Consider the following 14,107-nt stretch of genomic DNA (forward strand, 5'->3'; position numbering starts at 1 on the left):
GTCACCGAGGAGAAAGACAAGAGTAAGAGTATTCAGGATATTCTGATTGTTCGGGATTATCCAGAGGTGTTTCCTAATGAATTGCCTGGTTTGCCTCCAGTTCGTCAAGTCGAGTTTCAGATTGACCTCGTACCCAATGCCAACCCTATTGCAAAAGCACCTTAGCGTCTTGCACCTTCGGAGATGCAAGAATTATTAAAACAGCTTCAAGAGTTATCTGATAAAGGATTCATCCGTCCGAGTCATTCACCCTGGGGAGCTCCTGTCCTCTTTGTGAAAAAGAAAGATTGATCTTTTCTAATGTGTATCGATTATCGTGAGCTTAACAAGCTTACCATCAAGAATCGATATCCCCCACCTCGAATTGATGATCTATTCGACCAGCTGCAAGGTGCTTCATGCTTTTCCAAGATCGATCTGCGTTCTGGGTATCATCAACTTCGTGTTCTCGAAGAAGATATTCCCAAAACTGCTTTCCGCATAAGATATGGGCATTATGAGTTCAATGTCATGCCTTTTGGTCTGACAAATGCTACAGCTATCTTTATGGACTTAATGAATAGGGTCTGTAAACCTTATTTAGACAAGTTCATTATTGTGTTCATCGACGATATTCTCATTTATTCAAAGTCTCATGCCGGTCACAAGCAACACCTTCGTTTGACTTTGGAACTTCTGAAGAAGGAACAACTTTTTGCTAAATTCTCCAAATGTGAATTTTGGCTTAAAGAAGTTCAGTTTCTGGGTCATATAGTCAACAAGCAGGGTATTCATGTGGATCCCTCTAAAATTGTTGCTATTAAGGATTGGAATACACAGACGCCTACAGAGATTCGATCTTTTCTTGGTCTTGCTGGTTATTATCGTCGATTCATTTCAAACTTCTCAAAGATCGCGGTTCCACTCACTGCTTTGACTCAGAAGAATAAGCCTTTTGAGTGGGGACCCAAGCAAGAAGAAGCGTTTCAAACGCTGAAACAGAAACTTTGTGATGCTCCTGTTCTATCTTTGTCACACCCCTTTCTGCGGTGGAAGCACGAGGTGTGATCATAAAAGGTTCTCCTCGCATACGAAAGGTAAACATACTACATGCTTGTAAAAATAACTTCAAATACCAAACATTTTGAAAATTTGAAAACATAAGTTAGCGTTTACATCACGAGATAACATAAAACATTGTCTTAAAAGTTTACAACTTTATTTAAACATAACATAGACGACATCCACAAGCATGAGTAGGACCGTGCGCACATCCATCTTTAGTTACCTGAAATACATGTGAGTTTTGGAAAAACGTCAACAATATGTTGGTGTGAATTCATGCAGTTCTTGAATTGAACGTTTGTATACTTTATATGAAAAACATGGTATGTATTTTGTGTAAATCAAGTATTCATGTATAAATCAAGTATTCATGTATGTATTAAGTTGTTAATAGGTTGCAAGGCCATTAACATGTGACACGACATAGGAAGAAACCAAACCTTAGGCATTTTTCTAGTTGGCATATTATGAGACACAAAAGCACTACTTGGTACTCGTTCTCACCAAGAGTGTGGCTGCCTGACACCCGTTAGATCTAACCTTTTGTTCTGCGGTCTAGGTATATTGTTGACTAATGGTGCTTATGGAACCCTATTCGTGGCACGATTTCTCGTATCATGTATCATTTCTCGTACCATCATACCATTTAATAACATTGTAACATGTATTTCACCCCCGAAGTTATAAAACTAAAAACCGTTAAAAGAAAAGGGGGAGCATGAACTCACAACTTTGCGTTCCTTGCGTCGTAAACTTCACCGGATTTGCTTATAGTGCGCCGTGACCTAAACGTGTTTTATTATCGTCAGTCACTAGACTTGTATCGTACAAGCACAAGTCACTATCTTTGTATTTGTATTGTTGTGTTAAAAATATTTTATATTTTTAACTATGTATCTTACTTATATTATTTTCTCAAAAATTAATATAAGTATCTTGTATTTTACACCCGAATTATGCATCCTGTATGTTGTATGTGTATTTTTGTGTTTTTACTTCTCATGAGTATTTAGTGTATTTTCAAGTCCTAATACACTAGCACGTATACTACATACTACATACGCTTAGCACAAAGTTTGGTGATCAAATAATATATATATTTTTCTCAAAAATATATATACTTAATGCCAAATTTTTAACCTTGACGAAATCATCGTTTCTTAACTCAAAAATTAGGGAAACCTTGGTAAATACCTTGGTATACATTTTTAGGGAATAAGTTTCTAAAAACTTATATTTTTTATAAGTGTCAAAATTTATAAAAATTTTTACAGAGTTTCCCCAAGAAATGGAGGGTTTCCCATGTTTTCAAAACATGTGTTTATTTTCTTTTAAAAATCATCATCATTCAATTTCAACACAATTATCAACAACATGCACTAATTTCTCTATTTCATGAACCTAAGAATTTACAAAAATGTGTAGTAACTTACTAGGGTATTTAGTAAGTCTTGTTACTCTTTAAAGTGTGTTTGTTTCTTTTAAAGCTTCATTTTTAAAGAATTTAGTTCTTTACAACTTGTGACCATATTTTCTAAAAATACTACTATTTGTATGTTTCTTGTTACACATGTGTATCTTTACTTTATTAACCACCAAAAATAAGGTTTATTTGTCTAAGAACCAAGATTTAGTAAAACTTGTATTTTTAGCTTGGTTCTTTTGAAAAACTACTCATGCATCTCAGATCTATAAATTTACTAGCTTACTTTGTTATTGTTTTTCAAGAAATCATTTATTTATCAAGTTCATGACTAGACAAGAAGATGATTATTCTAGTTTGTCACATAATCATCCTCCTACTTGCTAGATTAAGTGTTTAAACCTCATCTAGCAAGCTTCATGTCATCATCTACCCAAGAAATCAACAAGCAAGTAACATACACACACTAAACAACATCATTTCATCCATGTATCATCTTATGTAAACTTTATGTTTAAGTTTCAAGTTCATGTTCTTTAGTGTTCATAAGATTTTCATCATAAAACGTCTTTTAACCACTACAAATAGAAGCAAATAAGGGTGTTCATGATGCTTACTACTAGCTTGAAGCTAGGGAAGAACAAGGATGAAGATTTGGTGGTTAAAAGCAAATGAACAAGGTCCTTCAAGATCCGTGAACACCAAGCTTCATGAATCACCTTCTAGCACCTCTAGATGAACTTGGAAATGATGGAGCTTGATCGGAAAATGATGATGGTGGTGCTTGGGTTTCGGCCGAAGGTAGGGAGGGAGAGAAGAAGAAGAAGTGTTGAGAAGTGTTGGAGATTATGATGGATAATAGTCTAGTGTATTGTTCTTATATCCCCCAACATATGTTTAACCAATGGATCTTATGTCTTTAGAGTACATAACATATCTTAATAAATAAATCAAACAAATCCCACTAATAGGCATGTGGGCCGATTATTTTAGCTAGGGGGAGGGGGGTCTAATTGTAATGTCTAACCAATTAGTTAGTTCTTAGTTCCAATCCAAGTATATAATTAAGTTGGTTAGTTACTAGATATTCTAGTGGGTGTTAGGGTGTTCGGGGATCATGACTAGCCAAGAAAAAAAAAACAATGCTTCTATTAATATTTTGATGTTCCAGGTTGTGTCCGCTTGTTCGGTTAATTACCGGTTCGTTAAAGTGCTAGATTGCACCGTTTAGTGTCTTTTATGTACCCCTTTTGTACCCTTTCAATTCCCGACACTTAGGGATGTATTCTGGGTGGTAAATTGTAATTTCTGCACAATATTTCAGTGTTATAATGCTGATCATAGCTGAATTTAATAAAATTCTGCACTTAAAGTGCGTTTCGGGTGCTTTTTAGTGCGTATTTTAGCTTCCGGATGGTATATATGTAAACCCTTGTTTGTACTCTTGGGTTTTAATGTATTCTTGTCATGGGACCTACACCTAGGCTCCAATTCTACTGTCTGACTGCTTTCTGCAGAGTTGTTGGCATATTGTGTCTTACCGGTGACTTTACTAGTGTTTCTGACGCAAAGCTTGTTCATGAATGCATAAAGTACTTCTTGTAATATAAAACATGCATGAATTCACAAGTATAGTATGTAATCAGACAATGTTGACATTTAAGCACATAATTGCAGTCATTAAATAATAATTAAAGTGTACGGAAATTACCGGTTTGGTGCCAGTTGTCACAGTCTCCCCCTGTTAAAAGAATTTCGTCCCGAAATTCAGGCCGAACTAGCTCTGGCAGGAGTCTTCTTGAACATGTGAGGATACTTTTCTTTGAACTTGTCTTCACGTTCCCACGTGTACTCGGGTCCGTGCTTAGAGTTCCAACGTACTTTGACAAGTTTGACCCTGCTCCTTCTGGTCTTGTTGACTTTCCAATCGGTAACCTCAACGGGTTGTTCTGTAAATCAGAGGGTGTCGTCAATATGCACTTCATCCGCAGGGATGATAATGTTTTCTTGTGTTGGACTCTTCTTGAGGTTGGATACATGAAACGTATCCCATGTACTCCATTAAGTTCTTCCGGTAATTCCAACTTATACGCCACGGTACCAATTCTTTCTAAGATCTTCAATAGTCCGATGTATCGGGGATTCAGCTTCCCACGTTTTCTGAATCGCACTACGCCCTTCCAAGGTGAGACTTTTAGCAAAACTTTGTCTCCCACCTCGAATTCTAATGGTTTTCGTGTAACACCTCGAAAATTCATGTCTGATATTATATCGACACGTGTCATGGACTTAAAACGTGTAAAGGATTGATTTAGAAGGACTAAAGTTGACAAACAAGAAATCTATGGGCGTAAAAGGATTCAAAATGTCAACAATGAATAGATATATGTTTCAATAACCCTACATGATGTTTATACCCTTAAACGAATAAATCATGCATCATACGAAGCTAATTGTGAAAGAAAGTGAGTAATTACAAACTACAGGGGCTAAATATGTCAACATGTTTAAAGTATACCTCTGAGTGATTCTTTAGCAAACCTAAGATTTGAAATGATAAATTATACTCACAATAATGTGTGATAAAAATTTCACAAGGTGTCGATAAAGTATGAGAAAGTTATGACAATATTCGTATACAAGGGGTTAAAAGCGTCAAACTGCAAAGGTATGTCAATTCGTAAGGTGTCGGACCTTCTAGAATGTGACCATGAGTTTAACATACTCTATTTAACCTTTATATAGCTTAGATATAGGCTTAGAGGTGTTTGGTGCGCAAAAATAAACTTTTATGTCATGCAGGGACTAAAAGTGTCAAAAAGTGCACAAGTTTGCATTTTCGCGCATATCTTGCATTCTGATTATCCCCGGACACCCAAAAATTTATGTAAGCACTAAAATATTTTTATTTTAGTGTTTGGCTTGATAAAATTCCATTCGTCGCGTAATTTGGATCGTTTTTAGCATCCGTCCGTGTTTCGTCGTAATTAGCCGAACAACGGGACCGTACGACCAAACGAACCGACATCTGGCATAATTTTGAGCATGTTTCATGTTCCCTATTCTTAGGCATCATTTTAGAGCCTTAAAAATGGTTTAACGGACCTTAAACGTGTAAGAAATGACATTTGGGAGTGCAGGGGCCAAACTGTCAATTTATGAAAGTTCCCATGTGCAAGCAAGGTCCTTAGTGACCCTATACAGGACCTTACGGTCCGTACACCAATGCCCAGCACCAGTTTTTGAAAACCAGCTGTGGTTTTGCCTTTTGTCTCTCAATTCCTGATTCTAGGGGCTGGTTTTTGTGCACCCATGGTTTCCTAAAACAGGGGGCACACTTGTAAGGCCAAGATCAAACACGTTTATCGATGAACGATCCTAACGGCTCTCGAAAACCTATATATACCCCTCTAATCTTTGGGTTTCACTTGCACCTCTTCTCATTTCTGATTTCTCTGCATTCTTTGAGGCTCTTAAGCTTCTTGAGAACCTCTTTCAGTCCTTTGGACTTTTGTAAGTGATTCCTTCATGCTTAGTTTAATTATGCGTTTTAAACCGAAAAGTCTTTAAGCGTTATCGATAAACACTTTGACTTTTAAACGGTTGAGCCATTGTTCGCGTCGAACATGGCTACGTGACCGTAATTCGGTAGGTAATTAACCCTCTAAAGGGCACCTCCTAATTACCACGTTTGCATAGTTAATTGTCGGGTCAAACTAATTAAAATAAAAGTCAAACGGGTTTGTTTTTAAATAAAATTCATAACTAGTAATATAAAAGCTATAAAATCAGTTTTGTCACTTTAATGACTTGGTAAATATTAGTTGAACATGTCTAAGCATGTTCAACCCGACAATTCTAAGTATAGGCTCGGTTCACAACCGAAAGTTGCAAAGTTTGACCTTTGCATTGACTTTCAGTTCTGACCCGAATTAGTTTAAGTTTATTTATGCCTTAGGGTCCCTTGTGACCATGTTATATGTTAGTATAACCTTCCAAATTTATACTACTTGGTTCTTTAGAATTAAATACCATCGCATGTTTCCATAATGCCTAAATGTGACCATAATACCCTTTAATGTTAAAACAAGATTTTTGAAGATGTGAAAGGACCAAAACCTTTATTACTGATTTATAAGCATGTCCATAAAATTTCACATCAGTTTGAGGTCTAGATTAGGAGTTATGCTCATTAGCGTAATTAAGAAGCTTTTTGGTAAATAAACCGTATGATTAGCATATAGCCTATCTAAACCCAATTTTTGATACCAAACTCTTTACCCACTGATGTAATATAATATTTTGGGATTTCTGGAGATTTTTATTTATTTTTAGGCTGAGCATAACTTAGAGTTCTAAGCTTGACTCGGTAATTGCCGGTTTTGCCCTTTAGGGCTATAAAATGAGTTTTACAAATTCTTTTGAAGGCAAAGAGCGGGAAACGTACACGAAACTAAAAAAAAGAAATAATGGATAAATATCATACCTAGTCTCAGTTATTTTAGATTATGTTTTTATGTTTCGTTTTTTAAGTTTAAATTATGTAATCGATTTTTTTGAGTAATGCAATCTTTTTTTTTATTATTTAATTTCGTAAGTGTTTTTATTACTGATAATTATTATATTAGTAATAAGCTATTTTTGTATAAAAATTAATAGATAATATATAATTATTAAATAAAAATATAATAAAAAATATGCGTCACATGTTGAATAACGCTCATTCTTCAAGCCCCTCCACACCGTGTGGTGTAATTATGAAATGACAAACATTATGATGTTTTATGTTAGTTAGCATGCTATGTTTTCTATTTATAGCAATCTTCACTCTGTTTTTTGTGGGTTTAAGGTGTGTTTTATGATTGATATTATAGTGTCTTATTACTTTTTACAATTTAAAGAAAATTACCACTCTATTATTTAAACATTATTTAAACAGTATGTAATATACGGGTATCAAACCTAGTTTTTGATAAACAATATTATACATTATAAATTAGGAACACATTTTGGCATATAGTTGTTGTACTAAGAGCTTAGGGGGTTTTTCAAAAAAAAAAATATACATTACAAATAAGAAACACCTTTTGGCATATAGTTGTTGTACTAAGAGCTTGGGGATTTTTTTTTTTAAAAAAAATTGGTTTTATACACTATAAATTTATATACTATTTAATTGAAACATTTGTATGCATACTTGGTTGTAAGTTGAGCTTAAATAGTTGTATCTTAAGCAAATATTTGTTGTAAGTTGTGCTTAAGTGTTTGGTTGTAAGTTGTGCTTAAATGGTTGTACCTTAAACAAATATTGGTTGTAAGTTGTGCTTAAGTGGTTGTATCTTAATCAAATAATAACTTCATTACCTTACCAAATTCAATCTGTTTTGTATGCATGTATGGCTGTAAATTGTGCTTAAGTAGTTGTACCCTAATCAAATAATGGTTTTATTATCTTACCATATTCAATCGGTTTAATCTATTCAAAGTTGTGTTGTTTTATTTGTAAATTATTATTATTTATAATAATTTAATAAATTTAGCCAAAATCTTGTATAAATATAATTTGGAACATATTGATGCAATGGTTGTTGTAATGTATGCATTATGGTTTGTATAGTGGTATTGATATATATTATATAAAGATTACGATGAACCTGTCAAACGGAAAAAAAAAGACGCGGGTTCATCGTAACGCGTGAGTCCTAGATCAACTTAGTTATTTTATTATGTGTTTTACATTTCGGTTTAATTTTTTTCGCATTAACACCGCAACTTCAGTGTTGGTGGTCGCTGACAGTAGTGTGGCATTAATGCTCGCCCCCGCCGCAACGCGGGGTTCTTAATACTAGTTGAGATGAAAAAAAAAGTCAAATAGAGTAGTTGTATATCGTCTTTCCCGAAGTCAAACAAACCCATATGTGATGATATCCTCTTTTCCGAAACACCCTATGGAGAAAAAGGACGATCATTTGTTTTTCAACAATGGAATTTAGTCACCACATGAGCTGCTTCATGCCTCCAAACCAACCCTAATCTCTATCTCCACCGCCACAATTGATTTCTCTATCAGCAGCTATAAGATGAACAACCGTATGTACTCAACTCGATCATCCAGCAAACAGCATCATGAAGACGCTCTTATATTTCTCAATTTCCTTAATTTTATACTCACAGTTTTCATTCACACAATCAGCAAAGCTAGATACGCAAGAAGGTACGTGTTCGTTTTCTATTTTCACTGATTACTTGGTTTGCACCATTGAGGAACGAAAGAAGGATTAACGGTGATTGCTGTGTGTGTGAACTGATGCAGTGAAGGTACTGAAACAAATTTGGGGAAAGTTGGGGCTAGAGGACAAGAATGAATGGGACTTTGACAAGGATCCGTGCAGTCCAGGAAGATGGCAACTCTTTGTTGTCTGCGATTGCTCTTTTGAAAGTAATACCACCTGTCGTGTTACTCAAATGTACGTATTCCGATCTTATTTTGGTAGTTTGCTAGCAGAATGTGATTTGGGGAAGACGAAGTCATGTTCTTAATATTTTAAGGAAATCCATTGAATCTGCATTTGGGATTTTAGAAATATAAAAAGACATAATTAATCTGAATAATCCTTTGATTTCATCGTTGACCTTACCCTACTTCTCAGAAAACTTGTAAACGATCACAAATACTCTGCTTTACACTAATAAATCCAAACTACTCCCTTGTGTGGTTTGAACTTCGACCTCTCCTGGCGTGGAGGCTCTTTCACGCCGGGAACACCACCCCGGACATGGCGTGGAAGACGGCGTTGTGGTGAGGGCGGGGGATTCTCCACTAGGTTTAATGATGTGGAGGCTTTTCATTGGTCAGTGGGTTTTGATTGGTTATTGTTTTTTTTATTTTATCTTTGGTTTTATAAAAACACCACTAACCACGCCGCTTTCACTCATCTCTTTTTTCCTTTACGCCACTTTTCTGACGCGTGCTGACGTGACAGGCACATGTCAAATAACGCCACTCTTTCATGCTCCCCACTCCGTATATAGTCTAAAAGACAAAATGCTTTTAACAAATGGGCTAGCCTTATATTGACCTATCTATACTATATAATTTAAAAAAAAATGTTGGGGACAATTATCACCGTTATAGGTCATTTACTTTATGGTTTTCCCACTTCTCTTTTCTAATTATCATTTAACCATTGGTAGTTAGTATATTCATTTCCTTTTTTTGAACGGCAAATTGCTTTTATTTCTGTCGCGTGTGGGACTTGAACTCAAAACCTCCCTCTTCCAAGGTGTTTAAAGGCTTTGACTTTACTAATGGACTACTACCCCATTGGTAGTTATTATATTCATAAACAAGTGAATCTGATATTAAACAAATTATGATTTTTTTAAATAAACTTTATTTTAACTTAACAAAATTTATAAATATCACGTAAAAGTTCAGTTCTTAAAGATATCTTGACGACTATATGTATTAGCCAGATGATATGCATAGTTTTATTCAACTAGTGTATTACACCGGATTTTAACCTAGTTTATATTTTATATTTGATATTATTAATTATACTTTCTGCTTCATATATTCTGCCAAGATCTCATTTTTTTTTAAACAAAATGTTTTTATTCAGCTCCAGATTTTAGTGATTTACATTGATTCTCTTTTTATTAGTCATCCTGAACCATCAAAAAGTAAGTCTTAACTAGATTTGGTTTCTATACTAATTTAGCTAGAAGATCAAGCCCTGAAAATGAGGAAGCAATACATGTAGGTTGGTTTCTTGCATGCTGCTCATGAACATGGTTCTTGCATATTACTTATATTGATGATATTGATTACATTAAGCTACCTAAAATCACCATCCCACTTGGTAATTCTTGAATAAAATCGTACTATGATTGCTAAGACCCCCTGTAGTGGGGCGTGATGTTTGGTTTTTTTTGAGTGTGCCTATTGACACACTAAAGTGCCTATTGGCACACCAAACCCTAGCAAAATTAGGGTTTATCTACGCTGCGTATTGGTCAATACGCAGCATATAGGGTTAACCTAATACGCTGCGTATTGACCAATACGCAGCGTAGATAAACCCTAGATCTCAGTGTCTGATAACCAATCATTGCACAGAAAACAATGTTCATATACGCTGCGTATTGGTCAATACGCAGCGTAGATAAAACTGATGCAAATTTGGGGTCATTTTGGTAGGTTTGAAGTGTCAAAATTTTACCAGGTTTGTATACGCTGCGTATTGACCAATACGCAGCGTATACAAACCTGGCAAAAATTTGACACTTCAAACCTACCAAAATGACCCCAAATTTGCATCAGTTTTATATACGCTACGTAGCGGGTAACAATTACGTAACCATACTTCTTTTCCGTTTCTTGTACTCAATTCTTCAAATTAGTTAGAGACATGAAACGCTAAAAAAAAGTTACGTTAATATTTGATCATTTTATGAAACTCATACTTCAGGGACTAATATGGTCATTATTGAAACTATTTTAACAGAATGGTTTAACAAGGTTAACTTTCATATAAAGATTTCTTCTTTAAACAATAACTCAGTTAACATAATTAACTGAACAGTACAAGGACCATTTGTGTCAATTTTTGAAACTTCAGGGACCATTTGTGTCAAATTTTGAAACTTCAGGGACCATTTGTGTCAATTTTTGAAACTTCAGGGACCATTTTTGTCAATTTATCAAACTTCAGGGACCATTTTTGTAAATTTACCAAACTTCAGGGACCATTGTTGTAAATTCATGAAACTTCAGGGACCATTTGTGTAAAAATAGAAACTTCAGGGACCAAAGTGTAAATATATATAAAATGTGTATAAAAGGGGGTCTTCTTTAAAGAATCGGCCCTTTGCATGGATCAAACTCGTGACCTATCGTTTAGAACCACAACGACTTATCCAGTTTATCCTCCGTCTCGGAGCTGTTAGAATATGAAACTTAATTCTTATATGTAGTATTAACTTATACGCTGCGTATTGACCTATACGCAGCGTATATGGACACTTTATATACGCTGCGTATAGGTCTATACGCAGCGTATATGTAACCTTATATATGCTGCGTATAGGTCAATACGCAGCTTATATAACCTTCTGAACTTAAAATGCACACAGAACCTGTTATATTCCAGAACCTGTTAAATAACCTGTTATATTCCAGAACTTTATCGATACAGCAAAACATGTTATATAAGCTGCCATAATTTTAAATGTACACCACAATATAAAAGTTTGTGCATACATAACAAAACGATATATACAAGAGTTTGATATATACAAATAAAAGTTTGTGCATACATAACAAAATGATAAAATACTACTGCTGCTCCTGCTGCTGCTCCTGCTCCTGCTGCTGCTCCTGCTCCTGATCCCATTCCGCATCCGTAATGAAGGGTAGTGGAGGTAACCCGTCATGCTGTCGCTGCTGCTGCAGCGCCGCAGCCACCCACTCCAACAGATAATTGTTTCTTTCAGATAACCGAAGCTGCCGCTGATATGATGGGTCAGCACCGGGCCAAACATGGCGTGGGAACTGAGGCGCCCCTGGTGGTCCACGCGGCGCTGGTGGCTGCGGAATGACGACGCCCGGCTCATACGGCTCCGGCTGCTCCGGATCGCGTGGGGGATAATACAAAGGGAACTCCGCTGGCAGCTGTTGAAGCTTATATTGCGTGCCGTCCTTGTTCTTAAACTGCTTCCCCTATGGGAAGTCTTTGGTAACGTGCATTCCGGATATAACGTTCTTCCCCATCCGCTTCGGCTGTGCCGGCGGGCCTACATTGTCGCGGTCAGTCTGCGGATGATAGCCCAACGAAAGGGCTATCCTAGTCACATAGGCTCCGCCGAATAACTGTCCGCGCTCCTGTCGATGATGCGCGGAGGCGAAGTATTGCGCTAACCCGTAGGCGAGAGCGCACAGCCTCTTGTATAAGAGGCAATATAAGAAAAATAAATCGCCACTGGTGCACCACTCCCGGCTTTTGTTTCGAGCAGTGATCGAAGTGGAAATCTTTTTGTGTAAATACCTGCACAAAAGGAAACCAGTCAGTAAATAATAATCAGGCGACATCGACTAAGATCGACGTTAAATAATATTTTTTTATTATTTAGTCGACGTCGTCCGTAAGGCGCGTACGGGCCTAACGAGCGTCGAAACTAAGCCCGTCGTTAAAATATTTTATTAACGACGGGCTTAGTTTCGACGCTCGATAGGCCCGTACGCGCCTTACGGACGACGTCGACTAAATAATAAAAAAAATATTTTTTAGTCGACGTCGTCCGTAAGGCGCGTACAGGCCTAACGAGCGTCGAAACTAAGCCCGTCGTTGTCCAACATTCGGTGTCTGTGGTGGTTCATCGTTTTTTCGATGCTCTCAGTGAAACTTTTTTGTATTTCACCGTACTGAGTTTCAACTATATCAATGATGCATCTTGCTATTCGCTCCAATGAACTCCCGCACGTAATGTATCTTTTTAAATTTGCGTGCTGGCTCTCAACTCTGTTGGTGGTGCGCTGACCAAAGTTGCGACACTTATCGGTCCACGCATAAACGAACATTTCTTTATAGTCTTTGAGCCAGTTTTCGTAGACGTAATCATAGACACCTGCAAAAATAAAATAATGAAATGTAAAAGCGTGTGTAAAATATAATAGATTGGGTGAGTCGTTTGTTGAAGGAACACTTACTTTCTCGGTTGACAACCACGAGTCGGTTATACATTTTCTCCAAGTTGTACTTGTACATGGGCTCTGATGAAGATTCGCACAATGTCCGCCAGTACGACATAAATTTCCCCCAATCTTCTTTATCGAACCCTTTTTTGCACTTTCTAGCTATATTTTGTTGGATGTGAAAGTGGCATAGAAGCCTGGTTGCGTTCGGGAATACTTTAGAACACGCGTTAATTAGGGCAAGCTCCCTATCCGTGACTATCACACGCGGCATCATACATTCATGCAATATTGACTTGATCCGCTCAAGCACCCACACGTAGTTACCCCTTCGTTCCTTACAAATAACGGCATGTGCGATACAAAAAGACTTCCCAGTCGATGTCATACCCACAACCTGGACAAATGGCATGTTGTAGAGGTTTGTTTTGTAGGTCGCGTCGATCAACATCACGTGCGGGAATGCACGCCACATAGTGATTGAATAAGGATGAACAAAGAAAATCTCTGTTACGACATCTGTTTTGGGATCCTGTCGGGTGTCGTAAATGAATCGGCGGTCATGCAGCAGGCTTTCCAGTGCCTGAATAGGATTCTTTCCGTCCATTATTGTCTCTCTAATTTTTTGTACTGCATTTTGCACGTCTTTCTGAACGTGCAGGCTGTCGGGGAACTGCTTTCTTAGGGTTTGAAATATGATACGTGGCTCCATGTTTTGAGCAGTTAGCTGCTCCACGAGCTTGTATTCGGCTTTAGTAAATCTTCGCACAAAAGCGTGGCCCAACAGACTCGTCGTAGGTTCGTGGTTATGGTTCGCACAGTCCACTTTCAACTCCCACGTGTCATTCGTCACGTCCCGGATGGCGAGTAATGAAAATGGGAGCCGATTTTTTTGCTACCAGCTTTCCTAACTGTTGCTTTACTACGGTGTTCACCACTACGGTCGC

At 37.0% G+C, this 14,107-nt stretch overlaps 1 protein-coding gene across 1 annotated transcript in view; it reads left to right on the forward strand.

The window, feature by feature from the left end:
• The first annotated feature begins 8,392 nt into the window (after positions 1 to 8,392).
• The window catches only part of LOC110922419 (probable LRR receptor-like serine/threonine-protein kinase At1g07650), a 35,920-nt gene continuing 30,205 nt past the window's right edge, over positions 8,393 to 14,107 (forward strand). Inside the window, exons 1-2 of the mRNA XM_035986484.1 lie at positions 8,393 to 8,681; positions 8,781 to 8,934. Of these exons, the coding sequence (XP_035842377.1) occupies positions 8,594 to 8,681; positions 8,781 to 8,934 (242 nt within the window). The 5' untranslated portion in view covers positions 8,393 to 8,593. The remainder of the gene's footprint in view (positions 8,682 to 8,780; positions 8,935 to 14,107) is intronic.

The sequence above is a fragment of the Helianthus annuus genome, chromosome 17, assembly GCF_002127325.2.
Source record: "Helianthus annuus cultivar XRQ/B chromosome 17, HanXRQr2.0-SUNRISE, whole genome shotgun sequence".
Taxonomy (NCBI): domain Eukaryota; kingdom Viridiplantae; phylum Streptophyta; class Magnoliopsida; order Asterales; family Asteraceae; genus Helianthus; species Helianthus annuus.